The sequence below is a fragment of the Pezoporus occidentalis genome, unplaced genomic scaffold (genome assembly GCF_034315485.1).
Source record: "Pezoporus occidentalis ecotype Australia unplaced genomic scaffold, CSIRO_AGI_Poc_V1 ctg18, whole genome shotgun sequence".
Taxonomy (NCBI): Eukaryota; Metazoa; Chordata; class Aves; order Psittaciformes; family Psittacidae; genus Pezoporus; species Pezoporus occidentalis.
The window spans coordinates 9,510,948-9,526,570 of NW_026913640.1; the positions used below are offsets into that span (position 1 = coordinate 9,510,948).

Below are 15,623 nucleotides of genomic sequence, written 5' to 3' on the forward strand. Positions count from 1 at the left end.
GTGAACTCCATTGACTGATACCCTGCTGCACACCACCCCTTAATTCTGGTGAACTATTTTTTGAGGGGAAATGCCAGTATTCATATAACTCTCTTTTAATTCTAAACAAAACCTGGATGTTCAGTTTTTCTCATGCTGAAAAAATAATCCAGAAAAAAAAAAAAATGGCTTCAGGGGAAATCCACAAGTTCTAGGTAATATATATATTTTGAATGCAACATACACATCTTTGGATGCAACCCATTCATGTATAAAATTTAGCTACTTTAGTACCATTCAGTTTAAATATTGCCAAAAAATAGTTTTATAGTGTCAGAATAAGAGGGTTAAAAAATCATCTAGATTTAAAAGAAATAAATTAGCCCTGCTGATCCTGAATCACTTCTTGAAAATTCCTCTGTTAAACCTCTTAAATTTAGACACAACTTTGTCTTTTTGTTGTTTTAATCCTCTCAGAAGAAACCTCAAATGCTAGTGAATGTTTGGCTTCACAGATTTCATGTTCTCTGACTCATCGCACCTGTCTGCCAAGCACAGTGGCCACATGGCTGATAGAGAACCGGAGACGGGCTATGAACTGGAGGGTGTCAATTTTTGAGGCCTCTTGTGAGCAGAAAGCAGAAAGGTCTGCAGTAGAGAGGCAACTTTCAGCAAGCTGGTTGACACTGTCTTGTGAAGAAGGATACATAAAATCCTGTTAAATGGGAAGAGAGAGGGAAAGGTAAGAGTTCAAAGCTGCCATAGGTTCTGTGTAGTCCGTTCTTTCCTAAGCTTTTTCACCAGGTGCAGAACTTATTTCTGCTGTGATGTTGTACCCTGTAAATCTCAAGTCCCCTCAATGACTGCTTTAAAGGTGTACCATTGAGACTAGTCCTAACTCTGTTTCTCTGGCAGAAGAGGACTGCCTCCTTTCTGGGTTCACTTGGTGGAGAATCATGTGTTGGACTGATATGCTTGTGCATATCTGCAGTGCACCAGCTCAAAGTGGATCAGGGACCACGGACATTTCTGCTCACATTATCAGCTATGGGAGGCTCTTGTGGCTTACAAATCAGGCCATAGGCAGCCATGGACTCCAGGAGCTAGAGCTCCAAAATCCAGATTGTACAATGGATATTACTAACTCAGGTCTGGATTCTTCTAGACTACGCTTAGGAAGGGAGATCAGCAGCCTGTTACAGACAGCCTCAGGAGCCAGTGGGGGGAAAGAGACAGGAAGAGTTTGATCTGCAAAGGGTAGCACAGGTATTTGCACTTACCTCCAGACAATGCACCACCATGAAGCATAAATGTTCCCAGTTACTTTCGTTGACGTTTATCTTTTTCTCCATCTCCGAAAGGTATTTTTCTAGGTGAAACTTTATGTTGTTGAACCTATGATAAAAAACCAAACAAAATCATTAAATGTGAGCATCCATGTAGTCTGAGTGGCTCAGTGATCAGGCTAAGAGCTAGCTCACACTAACCCATATCTCAGGAGCAGTTTCAAGAGGGAGGACTTGATTGTTGCACTGGTGTCCATGCACTCTTGAAAGGGTGACAGCTCACTTTCTGATTTGCGCACTAAAAATGAGGATGGCATTCATTATTTTTCTTCAGTGCAAATCAGGTCAGGGTCCCAGTGAAGTTAGGCTCTTACCCCTTTTTACTGACTGGTGCTCAGGGCTGGATGGCTTGCAAGCCACAAATTAGATCAGCTGAGTGATCACTTTTGGGGATGGTGTTCCTTTGTTTCCCAAGACAAAGGTGGTGACAAACTCCATAAAGAAGGAGTTACATTTTCTCCTGAATTTGCTATGACTTTCAACAGCTTCTCTGTAGGAAGGAATAAAGTCAAGATCTACCATCAAAACTCAGTAAAGCAAAGAAGCAACTTGTCTTTTCTGCTTCTTGGAATGTGACCAGAATACCAGGTATAACTTGACTGTGGAAAAGAAATACACATTTTAAATAGAGAAGGTGATTAACCCCTAGAAAACCCACTACAGCATTTTTTCTTGAATCCTGAAGACAAACTTTCTTCTTCCCTGTATTCTTCCTCTCCTATCTCCAGTCAAGTTAGCTAGAGAACAAAGACAAATGGATTCTTATGTGTTATGTATGCCTGGATAGACTGCCTGTTCAGATGGAGGTAAAAGGGCTGAAACTGACCCCAGATCACTTCATGTGAATCCTTTCACCACCAAAGGTTTGCTACATATGGTAAATACTGACATTTCCATGGAGCTCACATGTTAATGACACTTGTGTGGCCCCTGCTCTGGCAACTATTCCAGTATTTTATACAAAGTGATAGAGACTGAAACAACAAAACTAGTTCGACTAGTTACAGGATACCTCGTGGCCACTGTAGCTTTGGGTGTGTGATCCTCTGGGAAGTTTTCCTTGCAGATCTTGCACTGCTTGCTTGTCCATTCACAGATGCAATCTGAACAGAAAATGTGGCCACAGGGCAGCTCTGCTGGGTCATTGATTTCCAGCTGACAGCTCTTGCAGTCCTTCACACCTTTCCTGAAAGATGCCACCAAAGGAAGATGCATTTCAGGGCTGATTTTACACCAGTGCCAGACTTGAGGAGTGGGCAGGAGATTCTCACGCCCAACATTTGACCATCCAAAACTGTATGGTAATTTGTAACTAGCCTTACTGGTGAGCAGAATATAAGAGAAACTCCTGCTAGTTTAATAAGGGGGTGGCTCCACCAAGGACCATCTCATCTAAGAGATGTGGCTCACCAAGCTGAGTGAGGCTGGACTGGGGGGTGGGCCTTATCCACAGTCTTACTACACCTATGAGTAGCTACACTGACTGCACCACATTCAGTACCAGGCTTGTCTCTGTCACCAGCCAGGCACAACACTGCATGGGAAAGACTTTGCTCCATGGTCTTCTCAGCTTGGGCATTCCATGCCCTAGCATTAGTAGCCTCAAGGGGATACCCTTTGGCTGGAGGAGATTCATCCCCATTAAGTGGTGACAGCGTTACCCCATCCCTTACAAAAACCAGTCTTGACATAAAATGTCCCTAGAACTGGGATTATTTTTTTTTTGTGTTGGTTTAATTGTTGTTTGTTTGTTTTGTTTTGTTTGTTTGTTTGGTTGTTTTGTTTTGTTTGTTTGGTTGTTTGGTTTGGTTTTTTTTTTGTCTTGGACTTACACAAGATACACATTTTCAGCATTCTCGTTGCATTTCCTCAGCACTTTTGTCACCAATTCAAAAATTTCTGCTGTCTCAAAATTCTGTGCTTCAGTCAGGCGCTGTGGGAAAGAAAGGATGGTGAAAGCTCAATGGCAATACCTTCTTGGCATACGAAAAAGGAATAATGGAGGTCAGCATCACAAAACTACATAACAAACCACTAAAATCAAATGAACCCACCAAGCACTTTTCCTTATGTAATGACAGGGATAACTGGCCTGAAATAAGTCTTCTTTCAAGGAAACATTCCTTTAAACAAAATTCTGATCTGGGGGGGTTTCATGATGTTTCTGAAATCTCAGTGCTTTTTGCACTAGGTGGTGTTTCCACCTTCTTCCCACCCTCTTCCCATTTCCATGCCTTCCCTCAAACCAGTATCAGAGGAATCTGTGGAAGATAAGGCTGCTTCAAAACTCTGACAGTCTCTAATGCTATAAATTGTCCAGGAAAGCACTACACTGAGCACATACTTTATAGATGAACATGAACTGCTTCACAAGAAGTCTCAGAAGCTTCTCATCTATTTGTGTCTCATTGTACAGCAGGTGGTCAAAGAACATGTAGAAAATGTTGGTGCAGGTCCACTGGCATCTGGAAAAAACACAGATGTGGAACAAAGCTTCAAGACTTGCCAGAGAAAGCCACAGATGATCTACTCTACTGTTGGCAACGGTGCAATTTTAAGTGGGAGGCTGGCCTACAGACCTCTGAGGTCCTTTCCAACCAAGGTCCCAGGTACTGAGATGATTTGAGGACACAAGAACTCCTGGGGTAGCTTCGAAGGACTAGACTGAGCAAGGAGTGAAAAATATGGCATAGTCCTGTCTACCTTGCTTGCTGGCGTGTCCCCAGACTAAACTGAGTTATGGAATCATTACTGGGTTTTGTCTATGGAGATATCTACTTTACTACTTGCTGTAAAGTAAGTATCCTGGGCATGATCAAGCAAGCATTCAGTCAGATGTTTAGGAAATCAGATCTTATTGTCAAGGAATGATGGGTGCTTGACCATGACCAAAATATGTAGTTCTTAACACAGCTTTTTGGAGTAAATTTGCCTATGTTTTTGTGATAATCAGAAAACAAAATGAGCAAAGGATTAGGAAGGAGCCAACAGGTTCAGGGATCAAGATTCTTGGACTAAATACTACAGGTTTCCAAGGAAAGGATTGATTAAACGCACTCACAGTGTAGACACGTAACTCATGGAAGAGGTGACATAATGCCCTATATGTTTGCCTGAAATCTTTCAATTCACCGAAACACTGGATTAGGAACTCCAAGGAAAAAGTGTAGGCTATAAGCAATCCTTCTCCACAGACTACATTTTTAAGCTCCAAGTATTTTAATATTCAAACCTTTTGGTGAGGGCTGGCAGAATCTTTCAGCAAACACATGCTAGCAGTTTGAAGGAAAACAATATTGGCTTGTCTGAAAGAGGACCTGTTACTTGAAAGATGAAAATGAGGCTGGACTTACAACACAGTCCTTAGGAGTTCACTTTTCTTCTGGTAAAGATGAATCTGGTGATCACCCATATCAATCCACCCCATCCAGAGCTTAAAGGACTTGACCCTTCTAAGCCATTCTGTAAAGGCCTCAAATGACAGAAGTTTATCTGTGGGCTTCACCTTTTTCAGGATAATGTTCAAGGTGTCGAGAGTGATAAATTGAAATTATATTTAAAAAGAGAGAAGGAAAAAAATTGCTTTTATAGTTGGCATAGCCCCACTGCACCTTGGTGAAAAAAAAAAAGGCTTTGAAGGCTATGATGGGGAATTCTCTGAAAACCTTAGGTTGGTGCACACAGCAAGAAATACCGTAGTAGGAATTTATTAGGTAGGAAAGTGAGAACTGTACAGAAACCATAATTGTACCATAGTGTAACTCTGTGTTGCACTTGTATCTTGTATACTGTTTGAATACATGAACCAGAGCACTTGTTTCCCTCCACAGGGAAACTCTGAGCTCTAAGCTTCTAAGCTTGTTGCCTTCAGTCCTCTTGATGTCCAGGAGAGAGAAACAGGTATTTCCAAAGAACAATTCTTCCATTTCACAGAGAGATGTTTAAGGTTGTTGAATGAATTGTTCTTTGGAAAGACTTAGATACTTAGGTGGGATCCAGTTGCTATATTGTAGGTCTCTGCTGTCAGCTGAAATGCCTTTGGATGTCTGAGACATCTATACAGAACTGGCATATAGGGCACACAACCTACAGGAGACAAACGCCCTATGGCGGCAGGAGCTGGAGGCCAATCAGCATCTGAAATGTCAGTAGATGCCTGCTTATGGGCAACTGAACGGCACCTCCCCCTTCAGTCATGAGTCACTCTCCACTGTCTCTGTAGCCCATGTTTTCACTGTCAGATCAGAGAGAGATCAGACAGTAGATCAGACGACCACTGCAGATATAGGCACATACTGTAGACATGTAGGCTACAGTATCTGAATCCAGACTTGGACCCTTACCCCAGAAATTAAATTCTATGATCACCACCTAAAAGGTCTGAATGTCTAAGAACGGATGAATGTCATACCCAGGATAACACAAGAAAAAGGATGTATAATATTTTTCTACACAGTGTAGATTCCTTTTAGCTTACCATTTCTGGTGGATCCTTCTCATACATGTTTTGTAGCTCTCTTATTACAGACTCATCAATTTTTACCAACTGAACAAAGAGTTGATACTCCTCTCGTAGGTAGAAATATTCCATATGAAGCCAAATGGGGGAAAAGCTTACCTCCTCCTGCCCCACAGAGGAGCAGAGCTGTTTTGCGTTGACTAGGAGAGCTTTTGACAGAACCTGCAGATGAAACAAAAAGTGTTATTTCTGCTCCAAAACAACAGCAGGGCACTGAGGATGTCATTCAGCATTGCTGAAGCAGTCTAGTCAAATTTCTCCATCAAAATTTCCCCCAGTTCTTGGAACCCTAGGTATCTGTAGCCCTATGACTCAAGCCGGTGCCATTTAAAGCTTGTACTCCATGAAACCCCATTTACCTCATAGACAGAAAGATCTTGCCCAGGAAAATTCATCCTTAGAAAATCATTAGTGTAACACTGCATCATCTCTGGATTACTTCCATCTGGTATCAACACATTCTTGATCAGCTCTTGGAACAATTTAGCTGGTTCCTTCATAGGCACTTTTGGATGACCTAGAGGAAAGGACAGAGATATCAGGTAATCAGAAAACAGAAGCTGACAGGAAAACAAGAGTGAAAATAAGATATTCTAGGTCAATATGGTTGTGTGGGGAACAGAACTGCTATGGTTGCTCCTACCACAACCTTTGACTACTGTGGGAAACTTTGGAGATCAGCTTCCCTGGGTTAAACAATACCTGCTTGAAAAGTCTGATGTTACCTTTCATATTATAGACTCTCTCCCATAGTTCCTCCAGGTAGGCCTTCAAAACCCAACTGAATGGGAACTGGCAAAACACAGATGTGTTGGGATCTTCAGTCGTTGACAACACAGAAATCTTAGCATCTTGTTTCCTTAAACAAGACAGAATGAAGCAATCATCATGTCATACACTCTGTGTGTACAGAACTGAAGCATCACAGAAAAAAATTCTGACTGCCACTGACATATGTTCTGCTTAAAAGGTTAAAAAGCACATAAAGATGGTTTGTAAAAAACTCAGCAGTACTGAAAACAATGCACGAACAGAAGATGTTCCTGCCACTTGGAGCTGAAGGCAGAAAAAAAGACTGCAGCAGAGGAAAGGCAAGTGAGTCAGACAACAACTCTCTTGTCTCTGACAACAGCTGCTGTTCAGAGTAAGTTAAAATGTGATAGTTGTATACCAAATGCATTTTGTGCTGGGGAGGAGATTCATCTGCTCTGATCTGAAGGAGCTAAGATTCAAGTTTTAAAATTCTGGACTTATTGTTTCAAAGTTTACACTGGGTCAATCACTGTTCCAAGGGTTCCTTACTAATGTTCCTGAGTTGCTGAAGGTTTAAGACAACTGGAAGGTTCTGATTCCAATGTCATGACACAGAGGACTTAACACAGATAAGTTATGAGCTGTGTGAGTTTATCTATCTTAACTTCAGCCTTGTTTTACCATTTCCTTCTCCAGAGGGTGCATTATGAAAGCATGTTCTTTTTCTCCTAATGTACATACTGTATTTTTTCCACCAAGTCTCTTACTTGCTGGTATATTTAATTCTCAAGAATGATTCTTCTTTGAACATCTGAAGCCACATTTCTGAGAACAGAGACAGTGGAGAGAGGTGATCCAGGTTATTGTTTGCATCCACCACTGCGAGAATTTGAGCAAATAGATTGGCCACGATGTCTTCTAAATGCATCCAGAGAGCATGCCTAGAAATGATAACATGGCCTGTCAAGTGTTTTCCTCATACCTTACTAATCCTCTATTCATCAGAAACTCACATCTACTCCTGTATACCAGATAGCAATATTCTTCCTGGTTGTCATGTCTGAGCCCCATTAAGTTGCTTTACAAAAACACAGCTCTTTTAACACTCGGAAACAGATCGGTTAGAATTTGGAAAGGGTTGCACAGGTAAAATGTGTGAACACTACCTGAATGAAGTGTCTTCAAGGATGAACTTGCTGGAGACAGCTCTGTGGAAAACCCACTCCCTTGGCTCAAGACTTATTTTCTCACGTTCTTGTAGGAGGAGGCAGATTCTCCTTTTCAGCACTCTCATGAAATGACTAGAAACTAATTATAAAACAATGCTTATTGAAACATTTAAATGAGTTTCCATTCAAAGTTTTCAGTCAAAGTAAAGCCAGTCATAGGAAATGACCTCTATAAAAGTTCTTGCTTTTCCTCCACAATAAAATCCAGGGACTTTATATTCTACCCTAATCTCCTCTCTTTATTTCTCTCTTTATATCTAACAAGTTGATTTTGGGGCAGCACTTATTAAAGACTCCATTTTTGATTGAGGAAAGAAAATCCCCTTCTCCCTGTCTCAGTCTTTTAAATATTGCATGAATTAGGTTCTTTGGTGTATAAATACTCTGATATTCAAATCGATATGGAGAAATATTTAGTATTGTATGCCACAAGAATAGTCACAGTGCTGCAGAAAAGCTGACATCCTGTTCTTATCTGTATAGCACTGGTATCAATATAAAATAAAATTGATGGAATTGTTTCCCTTTCCATACTGATAAAGCCACAAGCTAAATTCATCCTGCATTGCATGAGGAATGGTGTCACTTTGCAATCACAAGAAAATGTATTTTCATGAGGGACATTTTATTATAGTCCAAATTTAGTACAGTATTCTGGTTTTGCCATATGACCACAAGGACTTCCCAGACCCACCACATTGTTAAAGTGGTACATAGTCTCTTATTTTTTTCAGTCATTAATAAACATCCTAGGCACCTGACAGGAACCTATTGCTCAAAGAAGAGCAAGTCATGGACCACAGTGAAAAAGTCTTTTCATATGCTGGAAAGAATAATTTCCAAATGCACATGTAAGGATTTTGATATTGGAAAACCAGACCCTTTCCATTTTGCTGCAGCCACAGTTTTCTATCAAGACACCACATCACCTGCACAAATAATTTGTATCAATTCTATGTAGAAATTAGTTGTGTGGCACTGGACTCCAAAATAATCATGGGAGTATAAAGTGACCTCTGCCTCGGATTTTTCTGTCAAGATCTCCATCAAAGGTCACGCAAAAATCTGGATGTTTCAATATAGATTCTGAGAACACACAACATGGGGTGCATGGAGAGCAGAACTGGCTCTGACCAAACCTAGTCCTCTCTCTTTTGGGACCTCCCTCCCTGCTGGCCTAGACAGGCACCAGAACAGATCATTAAAACACTCATTTTGTTTCCCCTGTTCCATGGTTTGCAATGTGCAAGATGAAGCGATGCACAAATAAAAAACCCCAACCTACTCTAGGCCTTGGTTTGTACTCACATGTGGTTCTACTGTCCTGGAAAAGCAAGTTGTGAATGATCATGATTCTTTCAGTGGCATGCCGACTGTTGTCTGTCTTGTCTTCCAGCTGGATTACAGCTTTCTGGATGCTCTGTTTGATCATAGAATCCATGCTGAGGAGCTGTGAATGGAGAAGACTGGAGCTCAGTATATTGCCTAACACTTTGTTGCAATTCCTACTTGCCCTGACAAAATGGAACCCCAGGCACATATCTATTTTTCCATCCCATCTATAGTAAGTAAGTCCCAACATTGTAGAGAAGTGCTAAAAGCCCTGGCAAAGGAATGAGAAGTAGGGAAGGATTTAATGCTTTGCCAAATTTCACAAAAGTCTTATATGTGTCTACTCTTGCCTTGTGCTGGTCTGTCAGAGGATGGGGAGAACTTCACTCACAAAGACCTGCAACTACTTTTTCATGTGGCAAATGTACTATCCAAACCAGAGACCAGCGTAACTTGCATCCCTATATCCCTATGAAAACCATTGTTTCCTAAACCACCTCCTGTATAATGCCAGGCAGCTGAAATTAGAAAAAAGAAATAAATCATACATTTCCTTCTGGGTAAAGATTGGACTTGGCTGGATCTTCAAGTGCAGCAGATTCCTCTTGAGAACCTGAAATCACAGTAACTTATAAGAATCCGTTGCAAAAAATATAGAAACCTGAAAAATAGGTAACTCCATCCAAAGCAAGCATCTGGAGTCTCTCAGCAATCAACAAAAGGTTGAAAAGCTGTCTCTCTCACAGATTTCAGCCTGGGCTTTGATCCCTCTGGGGTGAATTACCCAGTAACCAGATCTTTGTTTTAATTGGCACCCCAGAGGAAATACAGATGTGTCAGGACAGGAAGTGGAGTTCACCCCAACTGCTCCTGTCTCCCTTTACCCATACATCCTGAAAACAATAGCAGGGATGTATTGAGTTGGCTTTGAACTCATCAAATCAGGAATATTTAGAGGTTTTTTTTTGGGTAAGGCTAGCACAAAGACTTGATGGGAATCAAAGAGGGTAAGTGTATGTCCACTGTATGCTAAATGCGACAGCACTTCAGCCAATTTGCTATTGCAACTGAAGAACTGACTTCGGTACCCTGCTACCTTATAGTCACAGCTTTCAGACCAGAAAGAAAAAATAATGCAATGCTGTGAGGACTTCAGAAACAGCAAGTACAGTAAGTCCTGTTGAGACCCAGAGACAATGCCTCCATGGACCACTTGATGTAGCTATACGTAAAGCTGTAGATGGAGTAAATGGGACACAAAGGAAGGGACAGAGCTGTGAAGGTAGTGGGTAAAAAGCAAATGGCAGGTTACCTGTTGGGAGATGCTCATGTAAAGTGGTCATGAAAATCTCAGCAATAGTCATTTTGCTGAGATGGCCTAGGTTGGCTGTAAAGTTGTCTGATGGCATCAGATCATCCAAGTGGACTGACATCCATTCACCTGGGGAAGCAGTAAGCATGACAGAAATAGTAGTGTTGGACTTAACTGCTGTGAACAATTGACCTACTCTTCTTGGTGCACCACACCCATCCAGAAAAATCAACAAACTTTGGCTGCCCTGACCAACCAGCAACCTTGATAAGATATTGAGAGATGGAAGGTTTACTACCTCCTGCTTCTTTTTGCTCTAAATTATTCTGTTGCCCCCTCTCTATTTTCTTAGTGCTAATGGGCACAAATGCCCTGTCATTCTCATCCATTAATTAGGGAAGAAAATGATTCTATAATCCAAAAGATGTTTGCCACCTTCAACATTCTCTTTGAATGGAATTTCTTGTGTTTCAGTTTGTGCCCATTGCCTCTTGTCTTGTCATGGGACACCACTGAAGTGTGGCGTCTCCATTTTCTTCATGCCCTCTCATCATATATGTATACATAGCGCTAAGATCCCACAAGCCTTCTCTTCTCCAGTCTGAACTGTCTCAGATCTCTCAGTCTCATATCAAAGGTGCTCCAGTACCTTAATCAGGACCTCAAAGAAGAGCAAGTCATGGACCACAGTGAAAGTCTTTTCATATGCTGGAAAGAATAATTTCCAAATGCACATGTAAGGATTTTGATACTGGAAAACCAGACCCTTTCCATTTTGCTGTAGCCACAGTTTTCTATCAAGACACCACATCACCTGCACAAATAATTTGTATCAATTCTATGTAGAAATTAGTTGTGTGGCACTGGACTCCAAAATAATCATGGGAGTATAAAGTGACCTCTGCCTCGGATTTTTCTGTCAAGATCTCCATCAAAGGTCACGCAAAAATCTGGATGTTTCAATATAGATTCTGAGAACACACAACATGGGGTGCATGGAGAGCAGAACTGGCTCTGACCAAACCTAGTCCTCTCTCTTTTGGGACCTCCCTCCCTGCTGGCCTAGACAGGCACCAGGACAGATCATTAAAACACTCATTTTGTTTCCCCTGTTCCATGGTTTGCAATGTGCAAGATGAAGCGATGCATAAATAAAAAACCCCAACCTACTCTAGGCCTTGGTTTGTACTCACATGCGGTTCTACTGTCCTTGGCTTTACCAAGGGGAAGTCATGTTTGACCAACCTTATAGCCTTCTATGAGGAAGTAACTAGGTGGATTGATGATGGTAGAGCGGTAGATGTGGTTTTTCTTGATTTCAGTAAGGCATTTGATACTGTCTCCCACAGCATCCTCACAGATAAGCTAAGGAAGTGTGGGCTTGATGATCAGGTAGCGAGGTGGATCAAGAACTGGTTGGAAGGAAGAAGGCAGAGTTGTGGTTAATGAGGCAGAATCTAGCTGGAGGTCTGTGACTAGTGGAGTCCCTCAGGGGTCGGTGCTGGGACCAGTGCTGTTTAATATTTTCATCAACGACCTGGATGAGGGAACTGAATGTACCCTCAGCAAGTTTGCTGATGATACTAAACTGGGAGGAGTGGCTGACACACCAGAGGGCTGTGTTGCCATTCAGCGAGACCTGGACAGGCTGGAGAGTTGGGCAGGGAGAAACTTGATGAAATTCAACAAGGGCAAGTGTAGAGTCCTGCATCTGGGCAGGAACAACCCCATGTACCAGTACAGGTTGGGGGCTGACCTGCTGGACAGTAGTGAAGGGGAAAGGGACCTGGGGGTCCTGGTGGATAGGAGAATGACCATGAGCCAACAATGTGCCCTTGTGGCCAAGAAGGCCAATGGCATCCTAGGGTGCATTAGAAAGGGTGTGGTTAGTAGGTCAAGAGAGGTTCTCCTCCCCCTCTACTCTGCCTTGGTGAGGCCGCATCTGGAATATTGTGTCCAGTTCTGGGCCCCACAGTTCAAGAAGGACAGGGAATTGCTTGAAAGAGTCCAGCTCAGAGCCACAAAGATGATTAAGGGAATGGAACATCTCTCTTATGAGGAGAGGCTGAGGGAGCTGGGACTCTTTAGCTTGGAGGAGACTGAGGGGTGACCTCATCAATGTCTACAAATATGTAAAGGGTGAGTGTCAGGATGATGGAGCTAGTTTTTTTTCAGTGATGTCCAGTGACAGGACAAGGGGCAATGGGTGTAAACTGGAGCATAGGAGGTTCCATGTGAACATCAGGAAAAATTTCTTTACTGTGAGAGTGACAGATCACTGGAACAGGTTGCCCAGGGGGGTTGTGGAGCCTCCTACGTTGGAGAGATTCAAGGCCCGCCTGGACAAGTTCCTGTGTGATGTACTCTAGGTTACCCTGCTCTTGCAGGAGCATTGGACTAGATGATCTTTTGAGGTCCCTTCCAACCCTTAGGATTCTGTGATTCTGTGATTCATGGCCCTTTACTGAGCTTGCTCCAATATATCCATGTCTCTTCGATACTGGGAAGCAGAGAAATGAACATCGTAGTCCAGGTATGGCCTCACCAGTGCTGAGTAGTGAGGAATAATCACCTTCCTTGACCTTCTAATGGTACTCTGCCTAACAAAGGCTATGTTGTCTTTCTTTGCCACAAGGACACATTGCTAGCTTGTGTCAAACTTGATGTCCACCAGGACCACCAGGTCCTTCTCTACAAAGCCTCTTTCCAGCTGTTCAGCTACCAGCCTATACTGGTGCCTGGGGGTATTTCTCAACAAATGCAGGAATTCACACTTCATGAGGCTCCTGTCAACCCATTAGTCCAGCCTGTACAGGTCCCTTTGCAGCAGGACCTTCTGGTGTATTAGCCTCTCCTCCCAGTTTTGTATCATCATCATACTTACTGAAGGTATACTCTGTCCCATCATCTGCGTCATTAATTAAGACGTTAAACAGTACTGGCCCCAGTATTGATCCTTGAGGTAACACCACTAGTGACTGGCCTCCAGCTGGACTTTGTACTGTTGAGCAAAGGCTCTTAAGTGCAGCAGTTCACCTACTTGTCAGTCTAACTCACTGTCCATTTATCTAGTCCATAATTCACCAGTTTGTCAGTGAGAATGTTATGGGAGATAGAGTCAAAAGCCTTTCTGAAGTCAAGATAAACACCATCCACCATTCTCTCTTCATCCACCAAGCCACTCATCTCATCATAGGATATCAGGTTGGTTGGACTTGATTTGCAATTCATAAATCCATGTTGGCTTACTGTTTTTCATGTGTTTGGAAAGGGTTTCCAGGATTATTTGATGTATCATCTTTCTAGGGATCAGTGCAAAGCTATTTGGTCTATAGCTTCCTCAAATCCTTCTTCTTGCCCTTGCACAACCTCTCCCACCCACTTTCTCTCTGGTCCAAAATATTAAAAAAATTTCAACCTTACCACTGCCAAATGCCAGGTAGCTGCAGCCTCCCAGGACTCGTGGGACTTTAGTGGCCAGCACAACATGTGATGGGCCTGTGCCTGTTGATTTCCTTTTCTCATCTATGATACAGTACCTAGAATCAGGACAGAAAGGCTAAAAAACCCATTATCTCTGTCAGTTCGGCAAAGAGTCTCCCAAAGCCATGCTCTGCCTTTCCAGGGCTCAGGCAGAGCTTTTAGAAAGACTAGCAGCTTGAAGCATGGTGGTACTGCAGTGGTGGAAAGAGGAGAGAGAAGCTCAGCTCAGTCCAGTGCAGACCTGCTCTGGCAAGGCCAAGATCCAAGATGGTTCTGGCTACCTCAAGATCCATGCTCATATATCTCTCCTACACCCTCTCCAAGCAATGACTCAGTCACATACTTCATCAAGCTTTTTCACAATAATTTTCCCTTTCTGCTAAATATGGAATCTTTATTTTAATCTGAATTTGTTTTGTTGTATGTATGGGTCTCTACCCAATCATGTTATTTCTGGCAATCATGAGAATGCCAGGAGCATGATCTGCTGCAAACATAGACAAATTAGACAACAAAAGCCACGATACAGACCAATGCAGGACTTGCTGGGAAACAGGCCAAAACCCAGCATAGCTTTCCTAGAAACAGAACCAGAAAAGTTCAAGCTTCTCTCTAGAGAAGCACAAATCCACCCAAGACTTCAGCATTTCAGAAGACAACATACACAGTAGCTGAGATGGTGAAAAAAACATGTGAACAGGAAATGTGGGAGAGTGGCAAAGGTGGTAAGTGGGATCATATTGCAAGAGGATGTGTTTGGCTGGGAGAGGATGTCACTAACATACTTCAAGGGCTGGAGACCAACCTCATATAATGCTATTGTCAATTACTTCAGCCCTCACTGGTGCCCAGAAGGGCTTAAGTCTCCTGAAAGCCCTATCAGTGAAGTCTTATCAGACAGCTCTGAGACGTATCTTGGGTCTCTAGGATGTCTTAAATGGCACTAGATGTCAATTTAAGTCCTTTGGTTTGATGACTAAAGGGAAAAAAGTAATCTGGTGCTTGCCCTATTTGGAGTAGCTTGTGCTGTGTGAGTCAACCCTGCTGGCAGTTGGTTTTAATGTGGGAAGGATGTGAAACAGTGTCAAAGGCTTGATTAAAGTCCAGGTAGACAACATCCACAGCCTTCCCTCATCCACTAAGCAGGTTGCCTTGTTGTAGAAGATCAGATTGGTCAAGCAGGACCTGCCTTTCATAAACCCATGCTGACTGGGCCTGATCACCTGGTTGTCCTGTACATGCTATGTGATGCACTCAAGGCGATCTGTTTCATATGAATCATGCTGCCAGAATGAAGGCGATGTTCTTTTGGACAAATGAAAGCTGAGATGTTAGGAATGTTTTATCTTAATATCTTAACAGACACGGGCTTGAAAATTTCAGCTACAGAACTTAGGCATGAGCGCACAGACACAGGTATGTGCATAAAGATGTATGAGAACATTTGCAATAACTTCACTGAACAGGTCACTAAAACTAGTGTTATATCCCATGGCTATCTGGCCTCTACATCTTTCTTTTTGCACCTGATGAAAGAAATACAGAAGAAAAGAAGAAATAAGGAAGGATGTTTACTTGGCACAAGCTAAAAGTCTTTTGCTGCTCTGTGGCTCATCAAAGTGAAACTGGATGAGGAGTAGTTTCTCTTCTGATGATTGTTCAAAAAAAAT

The 15,623-nt window shown here is 42.4% G+C and overlaps 2 protein-coding genes across 2 annotated transcripts; both read right to left on the reverse strand.

Moving 5' to 3' along the window:
- Positions 1-489: 489 nt before the first annotated feature.
- On the reverse strand, positions 490-4,875 carry LOC134161937 (E3 ubiquitin-protein ligase RNF213-like). Its single transcript, XM_062615299.1, has 8 exons — positions 4,679-4,875; positions 3,670-3,790; positions 3,158-3,258; positions 2,338-2,511; positions 1,640-1,815; positions 1,467-1,563; positions 1,260-1,374; positions 490-694 (listed from the first exon to the last, which is right to left on the reverse strand). Exons 1-5 carry the CDS (start codon positions 4,750-4,752, stop codon positions 1,689-1,691), a joined length of 597 nt encoding a protein of 198 aa, XP_062471283.1. The 5' UTR covers positions 4,753-4,875; the 3' UTR covers positions 490-694; positions 1,260-1,374; positions 1,467-1,563; positions 1,640-1,688.
- An 845-nt stretch (positions 4,876-5,720) lies between these two features.
- LOC134161941 (E3 ubiquitin-protein ligase rnf213-alpha-like) lies at positions 5,721-15,622 on the reverse strand. The gene is made up of 10 exons (XM_062615304.1): positions 15,529-15,622; positions 13,894-14,009; positions 10,471-10,599; positions 9,707-9,771; positions 9,135-9,276; positions 7,764-7,905; positions 7,365-7,538; positions 6,570-6,703; positions 6,204-6,361; positions 5,721-6,006 (listed from the first exon to the last, which is right to left on the reverse strand). Exons 3-10 carry the CDS (start codon positions 10,589-10,591, stop codon positions 5,794-5,796), a joined length of 1,149 nt encoding a protein of 382 aa, XP_062471288.1. The 5' UTR covers positions 10,592-10,599; positions 13,894-14,009; positions 15,529-15,622; the 3' UTR covers positions 5,721-5,793.
- Between the last annotated feature and the right edge of the window lies 1 nt (position 15,623).